This window comes from Didymosphaeria variabile (assembly GCF_027946475.1).
Source record: "Didymosphaeria variabile strain IMI 356815 chromosome Unknown scaffold_2, whole genome shotgun sequence".
Lineage (NCBI taxonomy): Eukaryota > Fungi > Ascomycota > Dothideomycetes > Pleosporales > Didymosphaeriaceae > Didymosphaeria > Didymosphaeria variabile.
The window spans coordinates 5,004,181-5,030,074 of NW_026611621.1; the positions used below are offsets into that span (position 1 = coordinate 5,004,181).

A 25,894-nucleotide genomic window follows, 5' to 3' on the forward strand; every position below is an offset into this window, starting at 1 on the left:
ATCTACCCGCACGCTTATGCACAAGTAGGAGCATTCTTCTTCGTCGTCGTCGCCCAGCTCGTCACAGTCTGCGTCTGCTTAACCAGACTAGTCTTATACACCGTCGCCTGGCTAGTCACCGTAGCCGTAGGCTTTAGCGACTGCGTAACCGTCTTCCACACAACGGACGTGCTCGCAGGTAGCGTCGTTGTACTCTTCACTGTTACATCTTTGCTAGACGTCTTTGTAATAGTCTGTGTGGGTAGGGTCGTGGTGCTCTTGATGGAGACAAACTTGACGCTCGTCGTCGTTGGGCCTGGCACTGTGGACGTGGACACGGATGTTGAGGTCGTCATCACGGTCTGGAGGACAGTCGATGTAGATCTCGCCAGGGTTGTAACCTTGCCGGTTGCGCTTGTCTTGATGACAAAGGCTGTGGCTGTCGAGCCCTGGAGCGTCGTAGTTGTGAGTTTGGTGCTCGTTGAGTAGCTTGTGCTGGTTACAGTTGAGGCCTTGAGGGATACGGTGTCGCTGGAGGTAATAGTCGTGTATACATCGGAGGTGTAGGTAGTACCCGGAATAGTTATTATGGACGTCTTGACAATTGAGGTGAGGGGAGAAGTGATGGTTACAGTCACGGTCGGGGCAGATGCGGCACGACCAGCGAGCTGCTCAAGATCACGACGGATCTTGTTGGCAGTTGGTATACAAGTCAAAGTCGACGTGCTCTTCTTCGTCGTCGTAGCAGTCGTGTACGCCGTCGAATAGACAGTTGTAGCCTTTGCCTCGACCGTAGTCTCTGCGTCACTTCCAACAGTCTTCGTAGTCGTGCTCGTAGCTTTGACGGCCTTTGCCGTAGTGGTGTACAAGCTCGTGATAGTGGATCCTTGCGAGATGGTAATTGTCTTCGGATCGGGTGTTACTGTCGTCAGCGCCGTAGTTGTAGAAGTGCTCGCCACGGTTGACGCCTTTCCTGTAGTCGTCTTTACACTGTATACCAATGATCCCTGCGTGACGGTCGAGATCTTGACGGTTGGGTCTGGTGTTACGGTAGAGGCAATGTTCACATACGAAGTAGATGTCTGGGTAATGGTCTCATCTGGTTCGGTTACTGTGTAGGTTTGAATCGTTGATGTCTTCTCTACAATATTCTTCGTCACCGGTGCGGGAGTGATTGTAGTTTCTACATCTACAGTGGTAGTGTGTAACTTGGTGAGAGTTGCGCCGGGAATCGTAGTGGTCGTAGAGAATGTCGCTTTGACTGTCGAAAACTTCGTGGTTGTCACTGTAATGGTTGAGATGGGAAGCAGCGTAGAGGATGAAAGCAGCGAGGAGGTGGAGCTTGCCATCGATGTCGACGAAACTGAACTCGGTAATTGCGTAGGAACGATGACGGTCCCAGCAGAGAACGGAGTTCCATGCACCAATGTCATGTTGATCCAGGAAGTTGACGCAAAGAAGCTGGCCAGCTCAAACTGCGCTGCAGAACCAGCAGTGAGCTGGGTGGCAAATGAGGCGCGACCAGACGTCGATGCACCAGGACCGTAATTGGCCAGCTCACCAAAGAGAACGCCATCAGTTTGAGGAGCGGTCTTTGACCATGCCTCCCATCCTGCGGCTTCAACACAAGAGCCAAGGTAGCTCTCGATGAAAGCAACGCGGGCGAAGTTATTCCAGGGTCGGCCAAGAGAGATTTCGGAGTAAGAACTGCCGCTGACGGGAGTCACCGTGCACTGATCGAACACGAAGCCGGCCGCAGTGGTGTTTGTGAGCCGTTTGCTTGCTGTCAGTGAGACGTCGTCTGTGTTTGGTGATATGGTGGTGTTTAGGAAGTAGCCCGCTCCGCTTCCCCAGATCATGTCGATGCTGCCTTGGATCAGGGAATTCGAGGCAAAGAAGAAGCCATTGATGAGGAGGGCATCCTGGTTGCCATATACCTGGCATCCGTATAGCGAGGCGTACTTGCTGCTTTTAACACCGAAACCAAGTGTAGCAAAGTTCTTCGCAGTGCCATAGGTATTAGCAAAATTGATGTTGATGGCCTGAAAGTAATTCCCAGTGGCATAAACAGTAGCCGAGTCCGAGTTGGATGCGTCTGCCTGTGTGTCTATGCCATGAGCATAGGTAATGGTAACCTGGTTTTGAGTGTAGTCTTCAGTAGCAGCAGTGTAGCCCATGAATATGGTCGTGCCAGACTTGTTCAACACGAGTTGTTCCTCGTAGACACCAGGGTAGATGAAGACAGTCGCGGTGACCTTGCTGGATGTGGGCAAAACGTCCAGAGCTTTTTGTATAGTATCATAAGTTGTCTTGCCTTCAATGGCGGTCTTGGACACGATGTAAGCTCCTGCTGGTGGTATAGTTCCGTCATACGTAGTGTTTCCGGGTTCAGGAGTGACTATGGTAGCCGGCTGGGGAGTAGATATTGTGTCCCAGTATGTCATGTCGATCCAGTCCGTGCTGTCCATGACTGTCGCGAGAGGGTACGAGTCGGTGGTCAGCAACGTGCAGTTTTGCCAGGCTATTCTGGCTGCAGCATTGTTCTCCCAGTTACCGGGTCCAACGTTGTTGTACTCGGCAAACGTAATGTGGTCCGTTTGTGGGTTGGTGGCTCCCCAGGTCTTCCATCCAGATGGGTTGATGATGTCAGTCAGGTAGCTGTTCTTCACGATGACGGTAGCGTAACTAGAGTATGGTCTTCCGAGGAACACACTCTGAGTCAAGTCCACCGTCGCACTGTCTGCTGCCTTGAAGAGACACTGGTCGAAAATGTAGCCACCAATCGCCGAGGATGGCGCACGACTCTGGGCGGTGATGGCCGACTTTTGCCGCTTGGCACCAATCGTGCATCCCTTGAAGTAGGCCTTTGAGTAACCCCAGATGAAATCAATAGCACCCTCTATGTATGAGGATTCGTAGTATTGGTAGCCATTGGTGGCGCCAGTAAGCAGGGTATCTTGCCAGCCGATGAATGAGCAACCGTAGAAGCCAATATGATTGCCATAGATGCTTCCAGCGAGAGTGACATAGCTGGGTGTGAGACCGTCCAAGTTATCACTGTTGATTATATTGACGTTGTACATGCTGATCTTGGTGCTGCCGGTAGAGAATGTAGCAGTCTCGGCATCGCTGTGACCGACCGGCAGGGGGCTAACGGACAGACCACGTGCGTTGGTGATTGTGACCGTGTTGCTTGCGTATGACTGACCCGGATTGCCTTCGGTGTAACCGATGATCATGACTGGACCCGCTCTAGAGACGCTCTGTACCTGCTCCTCATACGTTCCAGCATACATGAAGATGATTTGGGTGCTGGAGTCGCTCGGGAGACTGGCCAAGGCAGAAGTCAGGTTGCTGTAGGATCCATTGACCGACCCGCCAGACGAGACAAGCACAGCGCCAGTGGGAGGAACAGTGCCACTGGTGGGATGCGCCCAAATAGCCGCTGCGGAAGAAGACGCGGTTGGGCTAGTTGATTGAGTTGGGGTGACGCCTAGGGTGAAGCTCGGCGCATAGTTGTAAGCCGTCATGTCGATCCAGTCGGTAGCACCGATGAAGGAGGTTAGCGTGTACGCAGATGCCTGTGACGAGGTGAGATTCGTCGCGTATGAGACACGAGAAGTGCTCCAATTTCCTGGACCGGTGTTGTTGTATTCGCCAAACATGACATTCGCAGTTCGAGGATCGCTGGTGGACCATACATTCCAGCCTGCAGATGCAATGTGTTTGTCTAGATACGAGTTCATGTACACCACAATGGCATACTGAGACCACGGACGCCCGAGGTACGTTGTTCCAGTAGATGAACCGTAGGAACTGGTGTATGTGACGTAGCACGAGTCGAAAATGTAACCACCTGCAGAGCTGGCGCTGGGTCGATTTTGAGCTGTGATGTAGGCACCAGCAGTGTTTGAAGCAATTTTACATTGATGGAAATAGGCCTTGGAGTAGCCCCAGATGAAGTCCACGCTACCCTCAATGTAGCAATTGCTGAACACTTGAACACCTTGGTTGGCTAGTAGAGTGTCCTGGAAACCGATGAATGAGCATCCATAGGCAGCCATGTTGTTGCCGTAAAAGTCAGCTGCTAGAGCCGCCGTGTTTGATGTTTGAGGGTAGATGTTGACGAAGTCGATATTGTAAAGCGCTAGACCAGATCCATCCGTTTTCTTGGAGTTGATGACTGGGGTCAGCTCATTTTGGTTGGCGCTCGTGGAAACTCCATAGCTGAACTGTATCTTCACCACGTTTTGGGAATAGTCATTGGGACTTTGAGTCTCTCCCCGCAGTGTCACCTTGCCGGTGCGGTTGACCCAGACTTGCTCAGTATATGTTCCAGCGAGGATATAGATTGAGTATGCTTGCCCATCATTGGGAAGGGCAGCCACAGCAGACATGACAGAACCGTATTGACCAGCTGTTGGTGTAGGCGCAACAGTATAGCCTGCGGATACCGAGTTTGTAGCAGTGGAAGCCACCGACGAAGCCGAAATGGTGGTAGCAATCATGGATGAGCTCGAGGCTGTCGTGGCGGTGTTTAGATACACTGAATCTGGGAAACCGGAGAAAGGGGCAATGGCATTATTATCGAGCCAGCTGACATCTCCAAGAACATTGGCAGCGGAGTAAGCCGAGGCGTCTGACAGAATCTGAGCGCTAGAAATTCGAGATGTCGTGGATGATCCGGGACCGGTGTTGTTTGATTCTACAAAGACGGGCGACGCGCTAGACGACGAGACCTTCCACCCAGCGGGGATGATGTGGTTGTCAAGGTACGAGTTGGTGTAAGCCACGTGCGGCGAAGTCGAGTAGTCTCTGCCAAGGTAGGTGGAACCTGTCGGCACAGACGAGCTGCCAGGGACTACAGCGCAGTGATCAAACACAATGATTGAGCCCCCCACGGACGTCTGGTAACTTTGAGCCGCAATAGTTAGTCCAGTACTGGTACTCGTCTCAACAATCTCAGAATTGTAAATGTAAGCAGCTCCTTGGCCCCACACAAAATCTGTTGTGCCCTCGATGTGGCAGTTGGAGAAGTAGAAGGCTCCGTAGTTGAGGAGCAAGGTACCTTGGGATGACTTGATATTGCAGGAATAAAAGCCCGCCTTCTTTGGCTTGATCGAAACAGCAACCGCCTGATAATTGGTCGTCGGCGTGTAACTGTTCTCGAAGTTGATGTTGTAAAAGGTGAGCTGGTTTGTGTAATACTGCGTGGACTGGAAAGCTCCAGTGCCCGCACCAGCTCCCGCGCTCGACAAAACACCGCCATTAGTTTTAATGGTAACGGTGTTTCCCGATCGAGATAGAGGGTTGGCAGCCTCTCCGCGGAAGGTCGTTGCACCGGTTCTGGCGTTGGGAAACACCACCTGCTCGCTGTATACGCCGGCCAGGATGTAGATGGTCTGAACAGTAGAGTCAAGAGGCAAATCGGCAACTGCAGCAGAGATGCTCGTGTAGTTGGCACAAGATCCAGTCGGTCCTACAGTACGAGCAGTACTAGGCACTGAAGATGGCAAAATGCAACCCGTGGCGCTTGCAGAAGCGCTGGATGACACGACGCTTGAGGACGATAGGGTGGTGGCAGAACCAGCAGAGGACCCCGATGAGGTCAAAGTCATCATTGTTGTTGCTGAAGCAGCACTTGAACTCTGGACAGAGCTTGCATCCGACTGTAGGCTGGAAGAAGCTGAGCTAGAGCTCACATCTGACTGTAGGCTAGAGCTTAGGGTCGAACTCAAAGTCGAGCTAGAGCTAGATCCGGCGGATGAGCTGACCGATGAAACAGAAACCACGCTTGAGCTCGAACTGGAGCTCGATCCACTGCCTTGGCTTTCTTGTGCCGCGTCGCTAGCCTGCATGGCGCTCAAGACCTTTGAGTCAATCCACGAGAGGCTAGTAGTTGCCACCGAGGGATATGCGTTGGCGAAGAAGTTGGCGAGACCAAAAGGCGCAAGCTGGGCCGGATCCGTGACAGAGAAGTAGTTGGCTGCATATGGAGTACGGGAAGCCTGGTTGTTCTGGTAGCTTCCAGCACCCGTGGACAAATACTCGTAGTAGGTGTTTGCAGTATTCTGAGTGCTTGTGTCGACGTGGACACCGGATGGAGCAATGCAGCTAGCCATGGCGGTGTTGCGATAGAGCACAACGGATCCCACACCGTTGGCAGATGCCAGATAGACGTAGTTGTTTGTTGTTCCTGGCTTCTGGATTACCGAGCACGAGTCGAACACGATGGTCGAATTGTATTGGATTCCTCCCGAGATTGCACCCTTGTTGTATGTGATCAGAGCACTTTTGGCTGTAGCTGCGATTGTCGAGCCGTAGATGTAGAGTGAAGGATAAGAGTAGATGAGCTTGTCCGCAGCCTCAATGTAAGAGTTCGCAATGAGTGCTGACGCGTAGTTCGTGCTGAAGCCAACAGACCCCGCGGCGACGAATTGGCAGGAGTAGAATGCATTCTGGGATCCGCGGAGGTACATGAAACCTGCAGCGGAGGCAGCATTCGTGTTGTAAAAGTTGATGTTCTTCCAGGTAAGTCCTCGAGTCGCAACGTTATAGGTTACCGGGGCTGCGGTGTTTGAAATGGTTACGAGGTTCGAGGAGTAGGCGTCGGCATCGGTTGTTTCTCCCACGATGGTGACTGCCGCGGTGGCTTGAATCACAACGCCCTCGGTGTATGTCCCAGCCTTGACCGTCACAGTAGGAATTCCTTGACTCTGAGCATACAGAATAGCAGCATTAATGGCAGTGTATTGGCCAGTTCCATCGGCGGCCACTGTCACGGCAGACAAGGCAGCTATCTAGTGTCAGCCCAATGAACCCGCGATGACGGGACTGCGCTACCATACCAGAGGACGTTGAACTCGCCGAGGATTGGGTACTCGTCGTAATTACGATGCTGGATGATACAGTACTTGTTCCGAGCGAAGAGTCAGAGACTAAGTTGGATATGGAAGCTAGAGTAGCACAGATGTCAGCGTCGACAATTCAAATTACGGCACCGGCAGGACGAAAAGAGGAAACTCGCTCACAGCAAGCGTCGACAGAGGTTGAGGAGACGGCTGAGGAGGTCGCACCTTGTTGTGCAATGCTCCGACCCGCAAGGAGCAGTAGGAGGAGAGATGAAAGCATCTTGGTCACTCCTGAACGAACCACCCTGACTTCCTGTATTGTTGTCGAAGTCTGCCCTAGTAGAGGAATCTCATCGATTGTCGGCAAGGGCAGAACACGGCATTATGACAGTTCGTCAAGTCAGCCCCCGTGGCTGCCACTACAAATTCATGTCGGCGAGACCGGGGTGCCAGACGCGCATACGAATGACGGCAATCGAACCCAGAGGCCTGGATTCGGGGCGATGTTGACAAGCTTGCAGATCTGGACAAGCTTCCCCAGCGCACTAGCTATCAGTGGGATGGCCTTTTGCTACTCGGAGGCGACAATGATCGAGACACTGCCAAATTACCACAAAACGGACTAGTTGACCGATGGGGCTAGAAGATCTGGATTGCTACAATGCACCGGGAATCCTGGGCTTCGGCAGCTCCCGAAGAGCATCATTCGGAGTGCCACGGCAATTGGGTGGAGGAATACCAGAGGCGGGGATCTGGAAGGCAGAGGGAACTCTACGTATTTTGACCTTTTGAGCGAGCGTGGTAATTCTTCCAGAGATGGTCACGACCACTGCGTACAATTTACTTGAATAAAAGTCAGATTGTGTCAAGGCGTATCTGGTGAGCGCTGTAGCGTTGAAGCGGGATCAAGACGCCGAACGGGACATGAAGACGATTGAGGCTGGCTGGAACTGGCCGGAGCTGACTCCTAGCAAATTTTCTCCATCACGGCTGCTGAAGTCGTTGTACGCTGCTGCACTGGCCCCTGACTTGAGGACTCAGTGGCGGTTCTCGAGCATTTAGCGAGGCCCACGTGCACCCAATCATGATCAAAGGCTAGAGAGCTGGTGGTTTGCAGATCCAGATAAGAGCACGTATTGAGGAAAGCGCAGTTGATAAAATCGGAATCAAAATAATGCGCCGCGTGGAGTGCGCGACAAAGGCACGTGGTCCGCGGAATCCAGTATGATATTCCACCTATGAGGATACAGCCCGATACGCCGGTCGCGGGAACGCTAATCCGTAAGAGGGCTTAAAAACCCGGGATCGTGGTACCATTGGATGCGAATCTGATCGGGACGGAATCTGGTCACAGTAGGGCCTAGGACGATGAACTAATCGAGCGTTATCAGCCGAGGCTGGACCTGAGACTATTCCTGTAAAAGGCGACGTGAATGAGCTAGGCCCTATGGGCATTTCCAGAGACGAGTATTGTGCCGCGTTCAATCTTTTGTAGCGTCAACACTGCTGTTCAGGGCCGTGGCATCTTGCTCACAATTTGTATTTGAGGAACGACCTCTTCATCATACGCGAGATCTTTTTAGGTGACACATCCAGCGTTATCAAGCGTCCGACTGTTGCAGTGCAGTCGCGTCTCTCATCTACGAGACCATGTTCAGTAAGTTTAGAGGAAATCTTCCACCGTCATCGATTTTACCAATGCGGAAGCGGAAGAAAGCATATCCCCGGAGATACGAATGACCGATGTAATATTGTAGTCGCGGTTGGTTTGGTTCGGTATGCCGAGCCGTCTCTTAGGTTAGCGCCACCTTTTGCTAGGCACACGGGAAGTTCGAGTATATATAGAATAGCTACGAATGCTCTCAGTATCGGTGTAGATCAAGGTTCGGTGGATAGCATGGGCTTGTTCGGTACCGAAACATCCAGAACAACATCAGACCTACAATTCATTAAGCGAGCTTCCTGGTCGCAAACAAGGCTCGAACAATCGAACATGAGTTGCATGCGCCACCACACTCTTCTTGCTTGGCTGTCCCGCTAGTCTTGAGAGTGGCAAGAAATACGCTACGCCTGTCGCTGGCCTTGTCTTGTTGACCATAGCAATTGACTGGCTAGCTTCTCCAATCCTGCCCCGGGTTACAAGCTATTGTGGCAACTCTTCTCTCTTCCCGAAGAAGACGTGGAGAATGGCTAGTACGAGTATCAGGCCCTCAACAGGCCTGTATTGATATCGCCACCCCATGTTCTGGCTGCTGCTACGTGTTGCTGATGTCGCGTCCAGCAGACACGGACAAAGGGGGTTAAGCGCCCATGTTGTGGTTCGGATCAAACAACGGTAGCGCAGTGTTCGAACATCATTTCCACATTCCAACACGTGCTCAAGGCTGTGAGCAAGTACCCTTTGACTCGTGGATGGAGTTTTTGAACACGGTCACATCGATGGCAACTAGATGCGGTGGTTAACATCTGGCCGTGAATGCACTTTAATATGAGCCTACTATTCACACTGGCCCCAACAATTGGAAGCCGAATGCACAGAGCGCTGCAAAGCTCGGCCAACTCGTTACGACAAGCGTGGATATCGCCACCACGAAAGTTAGTGTTTACCACACGGCTTTCCACGCGACGTAGTCGAGAAACAAGAAGTGAGCCAACCGGCGAGTGGCTGTAGAGGAATGTGATGAGCATTGAGGATGATTTGACATGCCATTGTTTAGTGTTCCGAGACAAGTTCAATCGACACTACGAGCATCTGGACATACCATCAGATTTACCAAAGTGTTCTTGCACCGGAGGCATATTCTGCACGTACCTGATCGACCACAAAGCCAAAGCCATAAGTGAAGATCATCTGCTACTGGTATCCACCAAAGCCCAGCTCTTTGAGTGTTCGGTCAAAGACAGCTTTTTGGTTAGGAATTCGCCCACGTGGATCCCTCTTACGATACCTTCCCGAGTTTCCATCACCTTCGCGCATCAACTTCCGATATTGGGTAACTCTCTGTAGTACTTCAGCTTTCACAACATGCATGCGTAGAAACGTACCGAATGGGAAAAGAGAGGGAAAATCTGCCATCTGCATGCATCTCTTCGGCAAAACCACCAATCACGCCAGTAGACCCGCGTATTCTTCATATACTATAAAGCACCCGGAGCAACATGCCACGCAGCCTACAATATCTGTTCGACGCAATAGGTAGTCACAGAGGGTTACGTCCATATAGCAGATTACCAATGTAACCCTCGCTGCAGGTACACACTGTTCAGGGAGGATGGTATATAAGTGAACTTCGCTAGCTACCTCTAGCTACAACCAGCGATCAGTCTACGATGAAGGCGACGTCTCTTCTGGCGTTCGGCGCCATGTTGATCAGTGCTTGCGCGCACTGTATGCTTCTACCTTTCTCCCACTGTCTCTCTTCATTCCTCCTGAAATTACCAATTCCTCTCCCGTACCATTTCTGCTCTTTACATCCCCAAATAATTGATCAATCGAAAACCTAACACCAACCACAGACTTCTTCGACACGCTCATCCTCAACAACACCTTCACCTCACCCTGGGAATACATCCGCAAGATCTCCCCCCAACCCCGCACCGACGACGCCTTTATAACCGACTACGACTACATCCAACCCCTCGTAGACCCGTCCTCCATCGACCTCCGCTGCGGCAGAAACGCCTCTACCGCATGGAACACGCCCAAAACAGCCGTCGTCCGCGCCGGCGACACAGTAGGCTTCGCAGTGAACACGACCGTCGGCCTGCCCATCAAAGACGCGCCTGTCAACCCATGGGATAGATACGCAAACATGTACCATCCTGGCCCGCTAACGGTCTGGCTTTCCCCGGCGGAGGACCTGTCCGCCTACCAAGGCACAAACCCCTGGGTCAAGATTCTCTCCGTCGTTAATAGAACTGCGCAGTCTGTCCCGCCCTCCGACGACTACACTTGGAAACACCAATGGGGCGCATACCAAGCGCCGAGTTGGAACTTCACCATCCCCGCGTCTACGCCGGCAGGTGCCTATCTGCTGCGCATCGAGCAGATTTATCCGGTGCCGGTGGGGGAATTAGGAAGCCTGGGCGCGCAGTTTTATGTCAATTGTGCGCATTTGAGGGTTGTCAACGACGGGGAGGCGAAGGAGGTGGGGGACGATTTCAAAGTTGGCATCCCGGGGGTGTACACTTATGGTCAGCCAGAGATATATAGGTGGGTGGATATCGGGAATGAGACGTTTGATATTAGGGATTGGGTGGAGCCAGGACCCAAAGTGTGGGAGGGGTGAGGGGTTTGATGTAGGAGAAGATGGATGGGGCGTTGAGCATGCATATATGCATGTCGTGGGTATCATTGCTTTATCGTCGTGACTATGGCCGTGACTATTGTTTTCGTTGCCGTTTCTTCGCTTTTGAGAGCGCCGCTGATATTGCAGCGACCTCCTCCTCCACGTCCTCGTCACTTGCATCGCCTTCTGCAACGAGTGTCTGTGCATCATCGCCATCTTCGGCTGCCACATCAGCCGCTCCATCATCGCTGAAGCCGTCAAACTCGTCATCGTCACCTTTTTCATCCACCACGTCCGTGGTAGCAGCAACACTCTCGGTTGCCTCGCTCTCCGCACCCCTCTTTCTCTTCTTGTGCATCTCGCCGAGTTTACCCTCCCTTCCGTCTATGCCCTTGACCGGGCCACCACCCTCACCCTCAAGCAGAGGCGGCGGCGTGAACCACGGGATCTTTCCTCGTATCCAGTCATTCAACACTATGCGCGCGACAGCATCGAGATCTGCCTCGCCACCCTTGAGTAGTCGACCCATCTTTCTACATAACAGCTCAAGAAAGCTCGTCGAATCTGTGTACCCGGTGACATCGTATGTCCTTTGTAGATGCTTAGGCTGCACGCGTCGCAATACAGCTTCCACGTACTGCGCAGGCCATGCGACATTCTCCACTCGGACACTGCCGCGTAGAAGAAGCTCTTCGTCGGTATCCTGCTGGTTGGGTGGGACGATACCGGGGCAGTCGATGAGGTAGATGCGTTTCATAAGAGTGATGTACTGCCATACCTTTGTCTCTCCAGCAATAGGAGCGACTGTGCATACTGGCTTGTTGCGAAGCGTATTCACGATGGAAGACTTGCCGACGTTGGGGTAGCCAATGAGACCGACTGAAATTTGTTTGCGGTCTGCGTGTAGCTGGCTGAATTGCCTGAGGAGAGATATCAAAGAACCCTTGCCGAAAGAGTTGTTGATGGATGCGTGGAATGCGAGGGTCGGGAATTCTTTGGAGAGGTGGCGAACCCATGCAGCCTGGAGCACGTTAGTCGAGCTCCAAATCTCAAAGTGAATTGATCTTTGATGAAGATGTGCGAAACGTTACTAAGAGAGCCGCCACCAAGCTGCGAAGCCTAGGGCAAAGCAGAGGCAGTCCTCAACTCAAACGGGACACGCAGACTCTAGCGACGTGCCACCAAGACGGTAGCACGTCTACCCACGACCATAACGGCCGCGGGGGAGCGAGTCGTTTTCAATCTTCCATCAATGTAACAACGCAAGTCCATGGAGAACGACAGGCATTTGACTTGACCGATGGGATAGAAGGAACGCGAACGAGAGTAAAACTTACAGCAACTTTACTGGGCACCAAATCGACCTTGTTCAGGACGAAGACCAGGTGCTTGTGTGGTGCTTCTTCCCTGAGGTATTTCTCCACTGATCTGCACCGAGTGCCTACCGGATCTCTCGCGTCGATGACGTGAAGAATCACATCTGAGGAATCGATAACCTTGTAGAGCTCGTTCCAGATGCGCTTCGAGGTACCCTTTGAGAAGATGGCTTCTCTTGAAGTGGTGAGCTCGCCGGTGTCTTCCTCTTCCTGCCCAGAAGTCCCCGACAGCAGTTTGGCCTGTTCCAGGCGATCCAAATAAGTGTCGTGCATATCTCCTGTTCTCCCAGCTAGGCCCTCAAAAGTGTCAAAGTCAAGCTTGGGTCGCTTCCTTTGCGCTTTTGCTCCGAATGTCTCTGAGAATGGCTGACTCTCGACGGCGATCTTGGCCTGATGTTGCTTGAGACCGTTGACGTTCTTCTGGTCGGTAATCAGGGACATGGGAAGCTTGTTCTGCTTCAGAAGGAACGACGTAGGGTCCGAAGCTTGCGCCTGCACCGCCGAGCGGAAGGAGTCGAGCGCATCCTGAGAGATGACGCGAGTGTTGTTGAACCACTTGCGATTTGGCTCCACGCGAGCGACGGGAGCTTCGCGGTTCTGGTATGAGGCAGCCTTGGTGATGTCGCCTTTGGCATTGCGTTGTGCTTTTCCGTCTGTGAGGCGCTTGAGGACCTTGACTTTTTTGCCGGAGCGGTAGAAGTTCTCGCCCTTGACTTTGACCTGGAAAGTGTCAGTAGGGAAGCGCGGGGGAGGATGCGAGAAGAGCGCACATTGCCCATGCCATCGCCGGTCTTTCCTTCCCGCTCCTTGCGGTTCGCCTCCTTCTTGTGGGTACCCATGCTGCTTGTGTGGGAAGAGGAAGTGGCCCAAAGAAAATATCTTGAGGAAGCTGGTCGGAGGTGTGAAGCGCGGCGTTTGAATTTTGGGCCGAACTTTTTCTGCGCTCGGACCACCTCGGCTCTTGGCATCGTCAACTTTTCGAATGCAGGACAGACGACAGCAACAACCATTGCTCAATTCATCGCAATGCCGCCCCGAATACCAGTCCGCTTCCCTTGGGCGGCCCGAGAAGCCACGCCCATGATCAATGCCAGCCTGGCGACCCGCTCCTTCTCCTCCACCGCGCCCACTCTCGCCCTCGGCCCTGAGTCTCCCAACTACATTGAAGTCCCCAAGCCGGCTCAGCCTACGTTTCCCCTCAAGCCTGCCGTCAAAGGACATCTTCCCGTCCCCCGCGACGTGTTCAAGACGCGATCGCCTCTGTCCAAGGAGTCGGAAGACTTCATTGCGCAGGCCACCCAAGATGCGAAGAAGGTCGCGCGACCAGGACCATGGAACAAGGATGCAGAATACAGGCTATATAAGCAGCGGCTAGCTGACGCGAGGAAGAAGGCACTCAGGGAAGGTGTCAAGGAGCTGCACGAGAGGAAGGTCACCACCGATGAGACCTTTACTGCACAGATTGAACAAAGCAATGCGGAGCGGAGACGCCTTGCTATGGCGCCCCCGAGGGCTGTGGACATCTTGACACAGACATCCATTTCGAAGGGTGTCCGCGACTTCCTCGGTGACGCTCTGCCGAGCACACCGCGCGTGGTCATCGCTGCGCAACGGAAGAACGCATATGAGAAACGCCTGGCGCGGCAAGAGGCTGTGCGCCGGTCACGTCTCCACGATTTGTACACCAACGCACGAGAATTCATTGTGAGCGAGGAGCAGCTGGACGAGGCCATCGAGAAGGCGTTTGGTACCGACGAGAGGCCTGTGCGCTGGCACGTTGGCGGCCAGACGAGCCCCACGGGCACTGGTGCTAGTCCTTGGGAGGGCGGCGTACCCGAGGGCGTCAGCGAGAGGCTGCAGAAACTCAAGGGAGGCGAGGGGGTCGGTTTGGCCAAGGAGCGCGTCAAGAAGGTGGCGGAGGCCCTTACTGGCGGAAAGATGTAGGATGCTGGCGGAGTGTAACATACCAAAGACGTTGTATAATACTGTACATGGCGGAAATACATGGAAAGATCTTGGGGTCCCATTTTTTTCACATATGGGGTATCTCCTCGTTCGCGTAGCATCTGTACAACCCAGCATAAGCATATATTCTTCATCCTCGCTGAGTCCAGCCTGTAGACCCTCGTCCTTGATGTTGGTTGCCTGCGTCGCACACTCATCGATGGCGCCTTTCGTTGCCATCGAAACCACAAACTACTCTGGTCTACATGGTCTTACTAGCCGACTGTCCCTTACAGCTTGTTTTGCACGTGCTTTAGGTAGCAACATATTGCAACGTGCGTGGGAATTTGAAGCAGTTTGACAAATGTGGCAGTCGGCTGGTCTACGTTCCGGAGAAATTGATCTCATTTGCTCATGGAACATACTATAGCCTACAGTACATGCTACCCCATGCTAAATGTCCGTTACAATCAACTCCTGTACCCCTCCGGCGCCATACTACTTGCCATATTACACTGCCACAACAACCTCCTCTCCTCACACTGCGCCAGCTGCCCCGAAATACTATGCATCACGCCCCTATTATGAAACATCACCAGATCCCCCTTCTGCCACGCATGCGCGTAGATATTCTCAGGCCTATACACTTTCTTCTGCAATCCATGGCATATCCTTCGCACCTCTGCGAGATCTGAAATTACTGTTTGACTGCCGGTGGAAGGGTCGATGGTCGTGAGGGCGTAGACGCAACATCCAGCAATTTGCAGGTGTGGGCGCCCATTTACAGGGTTCTTCCACACCATCGGGAATGAATGGACTTTGTCTGGATTGAAGGGCGGTAGATCTGAAAGTGGGGTCTCGCGGCCGATATTCTCGATTGTTAGGCCGTCGGATGAGGCTTTGCAGTTGCGGATCATTTCGTAGGCGCGCGGCGCATAGTGGACTGTAGTGTTCAATGCGAAGTCCTGCTCCTCTGGGGAAAGGACCTCGAAGTTTCGCGCGCCGGAGAAGACTAGTATGGTCAGTTGTGTAGCTGAGCTTGGAGGGAGAAGTGTGCTCACAAAGTGTTGCACCTGCTGCAACGTCCATGGTTTCGCCATCTGGGAACTGCAGTTTTTGTGCTGGTACCTCTGGCACCTCGATGGCGTGGAGTGATGTCACGATTCCTGGAAGGTTCTCGTACAGGGCGGCGTCCATGTGCCATCTGTACGGCCGGGTAAGCCCGCTCGCAACTTCTTGCTCCGAAAGTGGGTGTTCGTGAAAGCTCGATTGATCCAGGTGCTTTAGGTCCAGCTCTTCAATGCCCTCGTAGTCTTGCACATGCCCCGATCCTATGACAGTGACCTGAGGCGCTCGCGGAATCCTTGAGCAATTGTTCTGTGACAGAATGTTCTTTAGATCAGTGACCTGTTTCTGGCCGCCGGAGTGGTACGGCAGATGGTCGGGGTCAAGCAGGTCAGCAATGTCGTAGAGGACCTGCGGCTCGATGCCGGCCTGGTTGCGGATCACAAGAATGCCGTTGTCGAAGAAGGCTTTTCGGAGCACTTCTTTCTCAGCGTCAGATAGCGACTTTGGATTGAGAAGGGTCATGTATTCAGGCAAGATGACTTCGGCGCCAAGAGATGTAGACTTGCGCAGCTCGGCTGGCAGAGGCCGGATTTGAAGAGGCGCAATGGGATGCGGCATCTTGATTGGCTGTTTGAAGGTGATTGGAATCCGACGAATGATGGGGAGTTCCTGGATACAAGTCATAAGTGCGGGATTCTAACGATAGAAATACCTAGCCTTCCCTTTCCTCGATGTGGCGGACATGATCCGGATCGGGTGAGATAGAACTAGCTTGTAAACTCGTCCGAGTTGCTTCTGGACCCACTTTGGAGGTTCCACGTTTGCATGAACACTACCAAAATAATTACCTAAAGTGGCTGTTGAACCAGATGTCGAAATCTTCGGACTGCTCTCGGATATCCAGGTAGCTGGGTTCTGGATGGTGCATTGGCGCACGCTCGTGCTGGTCTAGTTGGATGAAGCGATGCAAGATCTGGGTGAATCTGTGCCTGGAGGTATTCTCGTCCAAACTGTCAGAACTTGAATCGCTATACAAGTCTTCATTCAACATGGCATCGACAAGATATACCCCTCTGCGCGCCATCGTATCGTTTTTGGAGAGGGCCAAGCGCTCTCTTGCACTACGAATCAGTAGCACGTAGTTGTCACTTCGTTCTGATGCCATCGAAGTGTGACAGTACAGCAATTCCAAGCAGATGACAACGATGGCTGCAACACAGAATGCTGAGTGGACCCAGATGGGCGGACACTCTGGTCCAGCCTTAGAGATCTCGTCATGCTCTCGGAGGATGGTCCTAGCGGCGGATACGCAGGTTTGCCTTGTAAAAAGGTATGCTGGAGACTGAAAACTCTTGAGCAAAAACGATCGATGGATCATGATTATCTAGCCCTTTGTGAGCGATGAGAGAGTGCATGTAAGTTAGATCTTACCTTGTCAGCTGCGGCAATCGCTAACGTGCGACGAGCTAAAGTAAGCCATTCGGGACTCGAATTCCCGTTGTTCGATTGTCGTAGAAGGGTCAATGGTATTCCTGCGACTAGGCGTCTCATCTGGCGGTCAATGGCGATGACATGTTCATAGCGGGAAGCAACGTCATCGCCCGCACTTGGCCCGTCGAGCAGTGCAGGAATCAGGACAGCCATCCTGGCTTGCGTCAAGGCGTACGTACTTGATGTAAGCACTGCATCAACTTGGGTTTGTAGATCATCATCGCAGTTCCCCGGCGGCTTGGTTGAGCAGTGTCTGAGGTTTATGGAGTATGATCCGGTGTAGGGGATCGAATGATAATCCATTTCGACCAGCTTCCACCACACCCTGCGACCGACTTCTTTTTCCAGAGCTTCAATCCACGTTTCATTGGTATCTTCTCCAATGCGATGGAGCCCCAGACATTGTGCGATGCGCACGCTGGCGCTCAGCCATGTGACCAGCAGATCGCTTTTGCCCAAAACATTAGCCACCATGCCGGAGATACAGATTGCTTGTAAAGAGAATATAGTATGCCTGCTCATGAAGTCATCTCGACTCAGAACAACGCCCATAAGCTCGAACAGATCGGCGGGAGAAACACTTGGATTGAGCACACCAAAGGCATCTTGACAATCTGGAGTGTTGTGAATGCTCCAGGCAGAGGCGCTTAGGACTGCACAGTACAGAGCTAGCCATTGACCGTCCTCAACGTAAGCAGAATGCCAGAATCTCTCGCATTGAGCAAGAAAGGTTGGGACGTGCAAAACGTTGTGGTACCAAGCAAGGACACGAACGTGGAAGTCAACCAGTCGTCTCGCATTTGTCACGTCCGGGAGCTTTTCGAGCACGTCTTCTAAATGAGAAGCTGGTTTTGAAATATCGGTGTGTGCTTCGAAGCGCAAGCAGTTCCGATGCGGATACTTGTGGCACTGATGGCGTCCCCAAGCCAAACCTTCGATGCAGGTAGCAAGGTCCTCAAATTCGACCTGAGTGCAGTCCAGGTCATTCAATCCCTTGTCGAGCGTCAAGTTGAAAGCGGGCCTCGCCGCTGGACTGGGATGGACGCCATCTTGTGTTGTCGGAACATGTTTGTGTATCTCGGCCGGGCTACATCGTTCATCCGCCGGCGAGTATAATTCATCTATCAGTCGGGGCTCTGGTCCCGTGATGGAAGTCGACTTCCGATGTCTCTTCCTGGAGAGGTCCACCGCCTCTCGTTCGCAAGTGATGTCTCTTCGAAAGCATCGCGCGCAGGGAATGTTCTTATCGCAGCGAACTTTACTCTTTGTACAGGCACGGCAGGCGAGTGGCTGTCGCTGCGACAAGCGCTTCTTCTTGTCTGAACAATCGATGGGAGATGTAGAGTAGGAGGTCTCCGACATTGTTGGAATGCAAATTCTTCGATGACTTTAGCCTTGCTCTGATTGGCTGGAGCTGACCTGCGATGTGTTGGAACACAGAATCAACTCACCCGAGCACGTAGATATAAGGGCCTTATTTTGCATCCAGTTGTCGGTTGATTACACCCTTCTAGACCGAGGAGTGGCCTATCTATAACTTATCTCGGCCGGGTTGGGAGCCCCAGGTTGCTAGTTGCGCGCTAGTACCGATAGCCGGGAACGATGTCGAGGAGCACAGATAGGGAAAGATGAACGACGACTGGGACGATGTCTATATGAACTTCGAGGATGTCATCAAAAACGATGGTTGTAGTCGAAAACAGCGATGGACATGACCAAGAATATGACGAGTTCGGACAAGGCTGTGTCACGATCTGCCACGGACGAGATATCGGAAGGGCAGGTCGCATCTTTCAATTCGTCGGGACCGTCGCTGTTCCATCGTTTCAAAGATTTCATCAAGCTTGACCAGTCCGAGGTTCAGAGTGTGCATGGGAGATGGAGTAATGTTGGTATGAGACATGCTTCGGTTTGAGATGCATAAGTTAATTTTCACCAGATTTGGATCCCGTTCCTCCAGAAAAGCAGACATGGAGATCGCATCACTGTAAGTGCACGAAATGATTTCAAAACATCAAAAAACCTAACCTAAAACAGTTGTGACCTATTGGCTCTGCGATGCTGTCGCTCCCGGAAATCTACGCTTAGGTTCAAGCATCATGACCCTCGGCTTCTCCTGGCGTGAGACGATTGGCATCATCTTCCTTGGTCACTTCCTCATTTCGCTCGCCATAACCGCCAATGCCATCATTGGAGCAAAATACCACATACCATATACCGTTCAAAGTCGCGCGAGTTTCGGCTTCTTCGCCTCGTTCGTCGCGGTATTCATTCGCATGCTGGTTGGCTTCTTCTGGTACGGAATCAACACGTACAATGGCGCGATTTGCGTCAACGCCGTCATCATTGCGATCTGGCCATCATTCAAGAATGTGCCAAATGGCTTGCCCGAGTCTGCGAATATCACCACGCAGATGATGACATCCTACGTGGTGTACTTTTTGATCACGCTTCCATTTCACTATATACACCCTCGCTACCTCAAGTGGTTCTTTGATATCAAGACTATCGTATGCTTGCCTGGCGTCTTCGCACTGCTTGGCTGGGCTTGCCACCAGTCCAATGGAGGCCTCCATACTACGCTCTTCCTGCAACGAACGTCTCTGCGAGGATCCGAGTACTCTTGGGCCTTTTTAGGCGCTCTCAATGTAAGCTCTCTTCATAGTCTAGAGCATCTCGCTTACCGTTTCAGTCAATGCTGGGAAACTACGGAACCATGGCTGTGAACATCAATGACTTTGCCCGATACGCACGCTCAACCCGCATGGTCTACGCTCAGATACTCGCCGTTCCGCTGTCTTTCATGCTCATGTCGTTCATGGGTATCATCATTGCCGGCGCTGCTTCCGATCTCTACGGAACAGACATCTGGGACCCTCTGACCATCATGTCCTACTGGAGCGGGAGCTCCGGTGCAAGAGCTGCCGCCGCATTCGTCTCGCTCTCCTTCGTCCTAGCCCAGCTTGGAGCCAACATCAGTGCCAATTGCATTTCCGCCTCCAACGACCTGAACGCTATGTTTCCTTCAGTATGTTTCTTACTCAACATTGGCGGACGTGCGCTTACGAGAAATAGTATGTCAACCTACGTCGTGGCTCATACATCATCGCGTTCGTGGGTGCCTGGGCCCTGACCCCCTGGAATATCCTAGCCTCAGCATCCGCCCTTCTCAATTTCATGGACGGCTACATCATCTGGGTACGTATCTTCCCTATTATCGACGTCTGCGAAACTCGACTGCTTACGTGAACCAGCTCGCTCCCATCACCGGCATTCTCTTGGCAGATTACTACGTCGTCCACCGGCAAACGTATGATGTCGACGACATGTACATTCCTGACGGAAAGTACCGATACAACAAGTGGGGCACGAACTGGCGGGCTGTGGTGGCTTGGCTGATTGGATCTGTGCCGCTTATCCCGGGGTTCGCTTTGCGGGTATGTTTGTGTCTATGAGGCTCTCAATTGTGTGTCGCTAACGCGTGAGTAGATGAACAGCTCCCTGACTGTCTCCAAAGGTGCAGATCATTTGTACAGTCTGGGATACATATATGGGTTCTTTACGAGCTTCGTAGTGTTTTCGGCGCTGGGTATTTACTTTCCCGCACGGGCGACGTTCACATATGAGGAGAAACATGATGAAGCTGGTACGAGCGACCGGTCGGAGTAGTCATGCGAAGAGGTAATCTAAATAGCGTGTTTGCTAGATGTTGATACTCGTTATATCAAACTGTGGATTGAGAAGAAGTGCCAGATCGCCACTCGAATTATGATACTCTTCGTTTTAGCTGCTTTTGGTTTTGCAAATCCAGAGTGGTCCTGGCTCACAACATCCTACGCCTTTTTCCGAGGGGCAATCGCGCATGCGTTCTGTTCGCCCCATGTTCACTACCCCACATTTTCAGCCCCATCACACCCGCAGGATCAGGCTATGGCGGGAACTCAACAGTAACTGTCGCTTACCGCGCTGCGCCCCCAAAATGTGTGCCTGTGAGAAAGCGGGGTTAGGTGTATCATCTTGCTCGAAACATCGTGTGGCGACTCCGGTCCATCTTGCGTTTATAATCCGTCTTCAAGGCACAATGGACTCAGAAGTCTTGTAGTAGAAGTCCCCAGCTTTTCCCGAACTTTCCATCAACCGTCACCGAACTCGTGACTTGCTACTCAGGATGCCCATCACGGTCTCCATCATCGCAGACAAGGCCGACTTGGTTGAAATCTCGCCCATGGTCCTCGACGCATGGCAACAGCCCTACAACCCACAGCTTAAGCACTTCCGCCCCACATTTCCCACCCATGCCGAAGCTATTGCATATGGCACGGAGCGCTCCGTCAAGAGGCTCCAGGAGAATGACCCAAAGCTGTTCATGTTGAAAGCAGTCGACAGTGACAGTAATGAAATCGTCGGGTTTGCGCAATGGTACGTGAACGACAAGCCAGATCCGTATGGCGAGCGCACAGTAGCTACGTGGCATCCCGAAGGCTCGGATGAACGCGAATTCGCAGAGCGGTTTATCAACGGATTGTGGGACTTCATTGGAAAGAGAGTGACGGGACCGCATATGGGTGAGCGAAAACCAGTGTGTTGATGATGCTTGAAGTGCTGATGTTCGCGCAGACCTACATTCGATCACTGTACATACCGGACATCGGTATCGCGGCATAGGGCGGCTATTGATCCGCTGGGGGCTCGACAAGGCTGATGAGCTGGGTATTGAAACGGTGGTCAGTTCGCTGGTATCTGCTCGCGGTGCTTACGAGAAGTGTGGGTTGGGCTGCATTGAGATGATTCCTCCGAGTCCGTCACTGAACGTTCCGTATCCGAGTGAGAAGTGGAAAGAGTTAGAGTCTGATCATCTGAGTGGGTGGTTAATGTGGCGGCCTGCTGGTCACGACTACGTTGCGGGTGTAGACAAAGCGCCGTGGGTTTTATGAGTTTGTCGATGCCCAATGTCGCGATGGTGCGATAATTTCAGTCGTGCGGAAATTGAAGACGAAATCGAAAGTACGCTGTCCTGCTTTCACTCGATGACGGAATGAAGCCTGAAAGACAACCAACTTTATGCCTACATCATAATGTGAGCTTGATTTTTCGAAGACGCGATGGATAGACGGCATTGGTCAGTATGAGTCAGAGGCACCCCTAAGTTCGGACACGATCGCGGAACAACAGCGGGTACTTGGTCGCATGTCCATGCCGAGGAGATATGTAGCTTCCTTAACGTAATCAGTGCAGTGTGTGCACATCTCACCAGTCGCCGCCAAATCGTGCTTCCCTTCAATCCCAGCCTCCTGATACCGCGCTGAATGCCGATGCAACCACCGCAAGAACGAGAAAAATTACCCAATGGATCCAATTCAACATCGGCAACCATTGCACCCGATCCAACGGGCTGTCATTCTTCTCGTCTACCGCAGCGCTGTTCTCAACCCACGGCACCTTGCTTCCATGCGCACTCTTCAGTATCTGCTCACTCACGATCTTGGCTCCAGCCAAGACAATAGGCACTCCGGTTCCAGGATGCGTACTTGCGCCAACAAAGTACAGACCACTGATGTCCGGATGGCTCGTCTTCGGTCTAAAGCTAAGAACATTGAAGAATGAATGGCTGAGGCCGAGAATGGCTCCACGATCTAGATTGAACGCGTCTTTCCACGATGGCGGCGTGTTTACAGACTCGTGCACGATATGTTCACCAAGCGAAATCTTGAGACGTGATTCGATAGTCTTGAGGATTGTTTCCCGGGCTATCGAGACCATGGTATCCCAGTCTTGCGTTGCGCCGCTTGTGTTTGGCGTGCCCTTGTGCGACTCGGAAGATGAATCCAGGAGATGGCCGACAGGAACTAAGACAACGACTGCATCGCAGCCTTTTGGCGCAGCCGCTGGGTCCACGCGAGATGGTACGTTGACGTAGAAACTCGGCTCTTCGGGTATCAGATGTTTCTTGAAGATGCTGTCGAAGCTTTCTTTGTAGTCTTCTGCTAGGAAGATGTTGTGCGCTGATAGCTCGGGAAACTGCCTGTTTAGTGCCCAGTAGAAGGAGATACTTGAGCAAGATGCTTTCCGTTTGGATAGAGAGGTAGCATAACTTGTCGGTGGGAGGAGGTTGTTATACGAGTAGATTAAGTCGGCATTGCATATGACTCTGTCGGCTTCGATAACCTCGCCGTTGTCCAAAACCACACCTGCGGCTCGGGGGTGGCCGGCCCTATGCGTCCGGACTTCTATCCGTGACACTGAGGTATTGAGCCGGTATTGGACACCCTTTCGTTTGCCCACTGTTACAAGTGCATCGACAACCTATTTTATCAGCGCCAGACTTCTCTTACATGAAATGATGTGCGCACCTTGTGGAAGCCGCCAATGGGGTACCATATGCCTTCCGCTAGCTCCGTATACTGCAACAAAGAGTACGTGCCCGGTGCATCGAAAGGGCTCATTCCCATGTACATGCTTGCGAAAGTGAAGACTCTTCTCAGCCTCTCAGTCCAGAAATACTTGCCCGCCCGACTGTAGATGCTTTCGAACGGGTGCAACGCAAGCACATGCCTCAGAAAGCTCGGTCGCATCATGCTGAGGAGAGAAAAGAAGTTCTTGCGAAGAACATGCGTCATTGATAGCTCATAGTGTCGATGTGACTCTTGAATGAATGACATGTACCGCTCAAAGCCATCTTTGCCTTCAAAGCGTTCTATCTCTTCCTTCATCGTGGCCAGGTCAGTGGACATCTTGAAGGAGGTCCCATCATGGAAGTGAATGTTGTAGTTTGGTTCGCATTTGACGAGGTGCACACCTTCTGCTTCCATTGAAGTTCCCAGGTCCTGGAATGTCTCGTGGAACAGGTGTGGGAGGAGTAGCAAGCTAGGACCCTGGTCGAATCTCTGATCATAGTCAGCATTTATTCTGTAACGTAGATTCTTCGCCGGCGACCTACATAGCCATCTTCATTGATGAGGCTGCACCGTCCACCGGTGAAGTCATTCTTCTCCACAACAGTGACTTTCCATCCCGCAGCAGCGAGACGAGCTGCAGTGGCGACACCGCCAATGCCAGCACCGACGATGACAGCAGTCCGTGGCTTCTTTATTCTACCCATTCCCGCCTAAGGCTTGCCTTTGAATACCTGATGGTTGCGCGGTCCACGATATCGTGAAGACACGCGCGCCGCACGTGCGCGCTAAGGTCCGATGTTTAGCTCAGTCATGACGTAGGCGATTAATCTAGGCATCGACTTCTCTGGCCACAAACACGAGATGGTAGCTGGCGTGATCAAGGAGCAACCAGCACACGAGTTGTATCGTGTCCGGACGTATAATTCGGGAGAAGCAGGCGCGTGTACAAAGGTAGTTTCGCCGATCAGTAGACGAAGGCGCGGGCGAGGCGGGCCTTCTGGATTCGGCTTAGCCCCGTTTTCTGCTCTGTCCCAGTACGACGCCTTCTACCATCAACCAACGATCACAAGTCACCCTTACTGCTTCAATTTCTACAGAGCGGAAGTACGCGCATCTACAGAGATTCCTTCGAATTGAAAGAACCCCAATGCTCAGAACCGCCCAAAAACAACATACCCACTCGCTTGAGCTTGTCCCCATCGCGTCTCAGCAGCAGTGCATGGACTGACGTATCTAATCCATGCCAAAAGGTCATAGACATGAGATACCGTAACTTGTTCTTATTCACTACGGGCTCATAGAGGCAGCCACGTGCCCGTACATTGAATGGTACGCGGAATCTGCGGATGATGGTGCAAGCCTTTTTTTCTGGCGTTTGGTATATTGCCAATATCAGCGTACTCCAGGCGTCGCATATGTGGACAAGAGTGTGGAATATATAGGAGGATGGAAGTGGGATAGGCGATAGAGTGGTCAACTGCGCTCTCAGTGCTAGAAAGTCTTTTTCGCATTCTACGGTTCTATTCTAGGCATCACTGCTCAATGGTAACCTAAGTCAAATTACTCAGGAACATTGGGTAACAGTACTTGATAAAATGCAGGAAGCAATTGTCAAGATAAAAAGGAGTCCTCCTGAAAGCTATCCACATCGATAGAAGTCTGTCCGTATGGAACAAGAAGTTCACTTTATCCGTATCTCCTGCTCCTTTTGTCCAGCCAATGATCCACCTACCTCAAACTCATCGCCGATTTGTTCTTCTTCAGTCTAATGTCTCTTCATTTTACACAAGAAAACCAAGAGGCTAAATTCCGCCCTTTATCGACTGCTGCCCCGCCTGCACACGCCCAATACTATCCAAGAGCGCCAAATGGGTCCAGCCCAGCCACGTTCCAGTCCACCAGCTGAAGTTGAGTTTGTCGGAAGGACAGAGTGGTGCCCCACGCTCGTACGATATCTAGCGTCTTAGTTTAGGTCAGACCCGCGGAGCGGAAGATTGAACGCCTCGTGGCACCTGCAAGCAGCGAACAAGACGGCGTCAACGCAATGCAGCCTTCCGAGATGCACTCTATGGATCTTGAAAAGGTGAGACGCACCACTGAGACTGATCCAACAAGTCACATCAACAGTATTTCCCACGAACGTTGCCTAACAGCACGTGATCAGAGTGCCGCCCGGGCGAAAGGGAACTGAGAGTGATGTTGCAGATAGCCATCCCTAAACGGCGCACGGAGGACTGGGTAACAGCAAGTACCTGCAGCGTTCCTCAACGGCTGTATCCGACACGCGAGCTGCCGCAGGGCAAACAACAGTAGCTCTAGAACGTGTTCAAACTGCGCTAGTCGGAAAGGCCATTTCGAAAGTTTGGTCCATCTAACAACATCCCATCCTGAGCGATGAGGGCAATATCTGTGGGGTTTCCTATTCTGTCCTCTTCATTGACAGCGCTAATAAAAAGTCCATAGTACCCTCCACCGCGATTCTTTCTTGGTACATGGTCTCG

At 52.2% G+C, this 25,894-nt stretch overlaps 9 protein-coding genes across 9 annotated transcripts; 3 read left to right on the top strand and 6 right to left on the bottom strand.

The window, feature by feature from the left end:
- Positions 1–14: 14 nt before the first annotated feature.
- N0V89_003364 (uncharacterized protein) lies at positions 15–7,110 on the bottom strand (the record flags this gene model as incomplete). The annotated part of the gene is made up of 4 exons (XM_056212166.1): positions 15–5,413; positions 5,484–5,648; positions 5,801–6,775; positions 7,056–7,110. The coding sequence occupies 4 exons, from the start codon at positions 7,108–7,110 to the stop codon at positions 15–17; spliced, it is 6,594 nt and encodes a 2,197-aa protein (XP_056075639.1).
- Positions 7,111–9,859: 2,749 nt separating this feature from the next.
- N0V89_003365 (uncharacterized protein) lies at positions 9,860–11,119 on the top strand (the record flags this gene model as incomplete). The annotated part of the gene is made up of 2 exons (XM_056212167.1): positions 9,860–9,863; positions 10,347–11,119. The coding sequence occupies 2 exons, from the start codon at positions 9,860–9,862 to the stop codon at positions 11,117–11,119; spliced, it is 777 nt and encodes a 258-aa protein (XP_056075640.1).
- Positions 11,120–11,213: 94 nt separating this feature from the next.
- On the bottom strand, positions 11,214–12,331 carry NOG2_1 (GTPase required for pre-60S ribosomal subunit nuclear export and maturation; the record flags this gene model as incomplete). Its single annotated transcript, XM_056212168.1, has 2 exons — positions 11,214–12,140; positions 12,326–12,331. 2 exons carry the CDS (start codon positions 12,329–12,331, stop codon positions 11,214–11,216), a joined length of 933 nt encoding a protein of 310 aa, XP_056075641.1.
- A 26-nt stretch (positions 12,332–12,357) lies between these two features.
- Positions 12,358–13,274, bottom strand: NOG2_2 (GTPase required for pre-60S ribosomal subunit nuclear export and maturation; the record flags this gene model as incomplete). Its single annotated transcript, XM_056212169.1, has 2 exons — positions 12,358–13,215; positions 13,266–13,274. 2 exons carry the CDS (start codon positions 13,272–13,274, stop codon positions 12,358–12,360), a joined length of 867 nt encoding a protein of 288 aa, XP_056075642.1.
- A 247-nt stretch (positions 13,275–13,521) lies between these two features.
- Positions 13,522–14,439, top strand: N0V89_003368 (uncharacterized protein; the record flags this gene model as incomplete). The annotated part of the gene is made up of 1 exon (XM_056212170.1): positions 13,522–14,439. The coding sequence occupies one exon, from the start codon at positions 13,522–13,524 to the stop codon at positions 14,437–14,439; it is 918 nt and encodes a 305-aa protein (XP_056075643.1).
- Positions 14,440–15,078: 639 nt separating this feature from the next.
- On the bottom strand, positions 15,079–16,191 carry N0V89_003369 (uncharacterized protein; the record flags this gene model as incomplete). Its single annotated transcript, XM_056212171.1, has 2 exons — positions 15,079–16,082; positions 16,185–16,191. The coding sequence occupies 2 exons, from the start codon at positions 16,189–16,191 to the stop codon at positions 15,079–15,081; spliced, it is 1,011 nt and encodes a 336-aa protein (XP_056075644.1).
- A 4,975-nt stretch (positions 16,192–21,166) lies between these two features.
- On the top strand, positions 21,167–21,932 carry N0V89_003370 (uncharacterized protein; the record flags this gene model as incomplete). Its single annotated transcript, XM_056212172.1, has 2 exons — positions 21,167–21,563; positions 21,616–21,932. The coding sequence occupies 2 exons, from the start codon at positions 21,167–21,169 to the stop codon at positions 21,930–21,932; spliced, it is 714 nt and encodes a 237-aa protein (XP_056075645.1).
- A 343-nt stretch (positions 21,933–22,275) lies between these two features.
- Positions 22,276–23,294, bottom strand: N0V89_003371 (uncharacterized protein; the record flags this gene model as incomplete). The annotated part of the gene is made up of 2 exons (XM_056212173.1): positions 22,276–23,209; positions 23,287–23,294. The coding sequence occupies 2 exons, from the start codon at positions 23,292–23,294 to the stop codon at positions 22,276–22,278; spliced, it is 942 nt and encodes a 313-aa protein (XP_056075646.1).
- A 15-nt stretch (positions 23,295–23,309) lies between these two features.
- On the bottom strand, positions 23,310–23,943 carry PDH1_1 (ATP-binding cassette transporter CGR1; the record flags this gene model as incomplete). Its single annotated transcript, XM_056212174.1, has 2 exons — positions 23,310–23,904; positions 23,936–23,943. 2 exons carry the CDS (start codon positions 23,941–23,943, stop codon positions 23,310–23,312), a joined length of 603 nt encoding a protein of 200 aa, XP_056075647.1.
- Between the last annotated feature and the right edge of the window lie 1,951 nt (positions 23,944–25,894).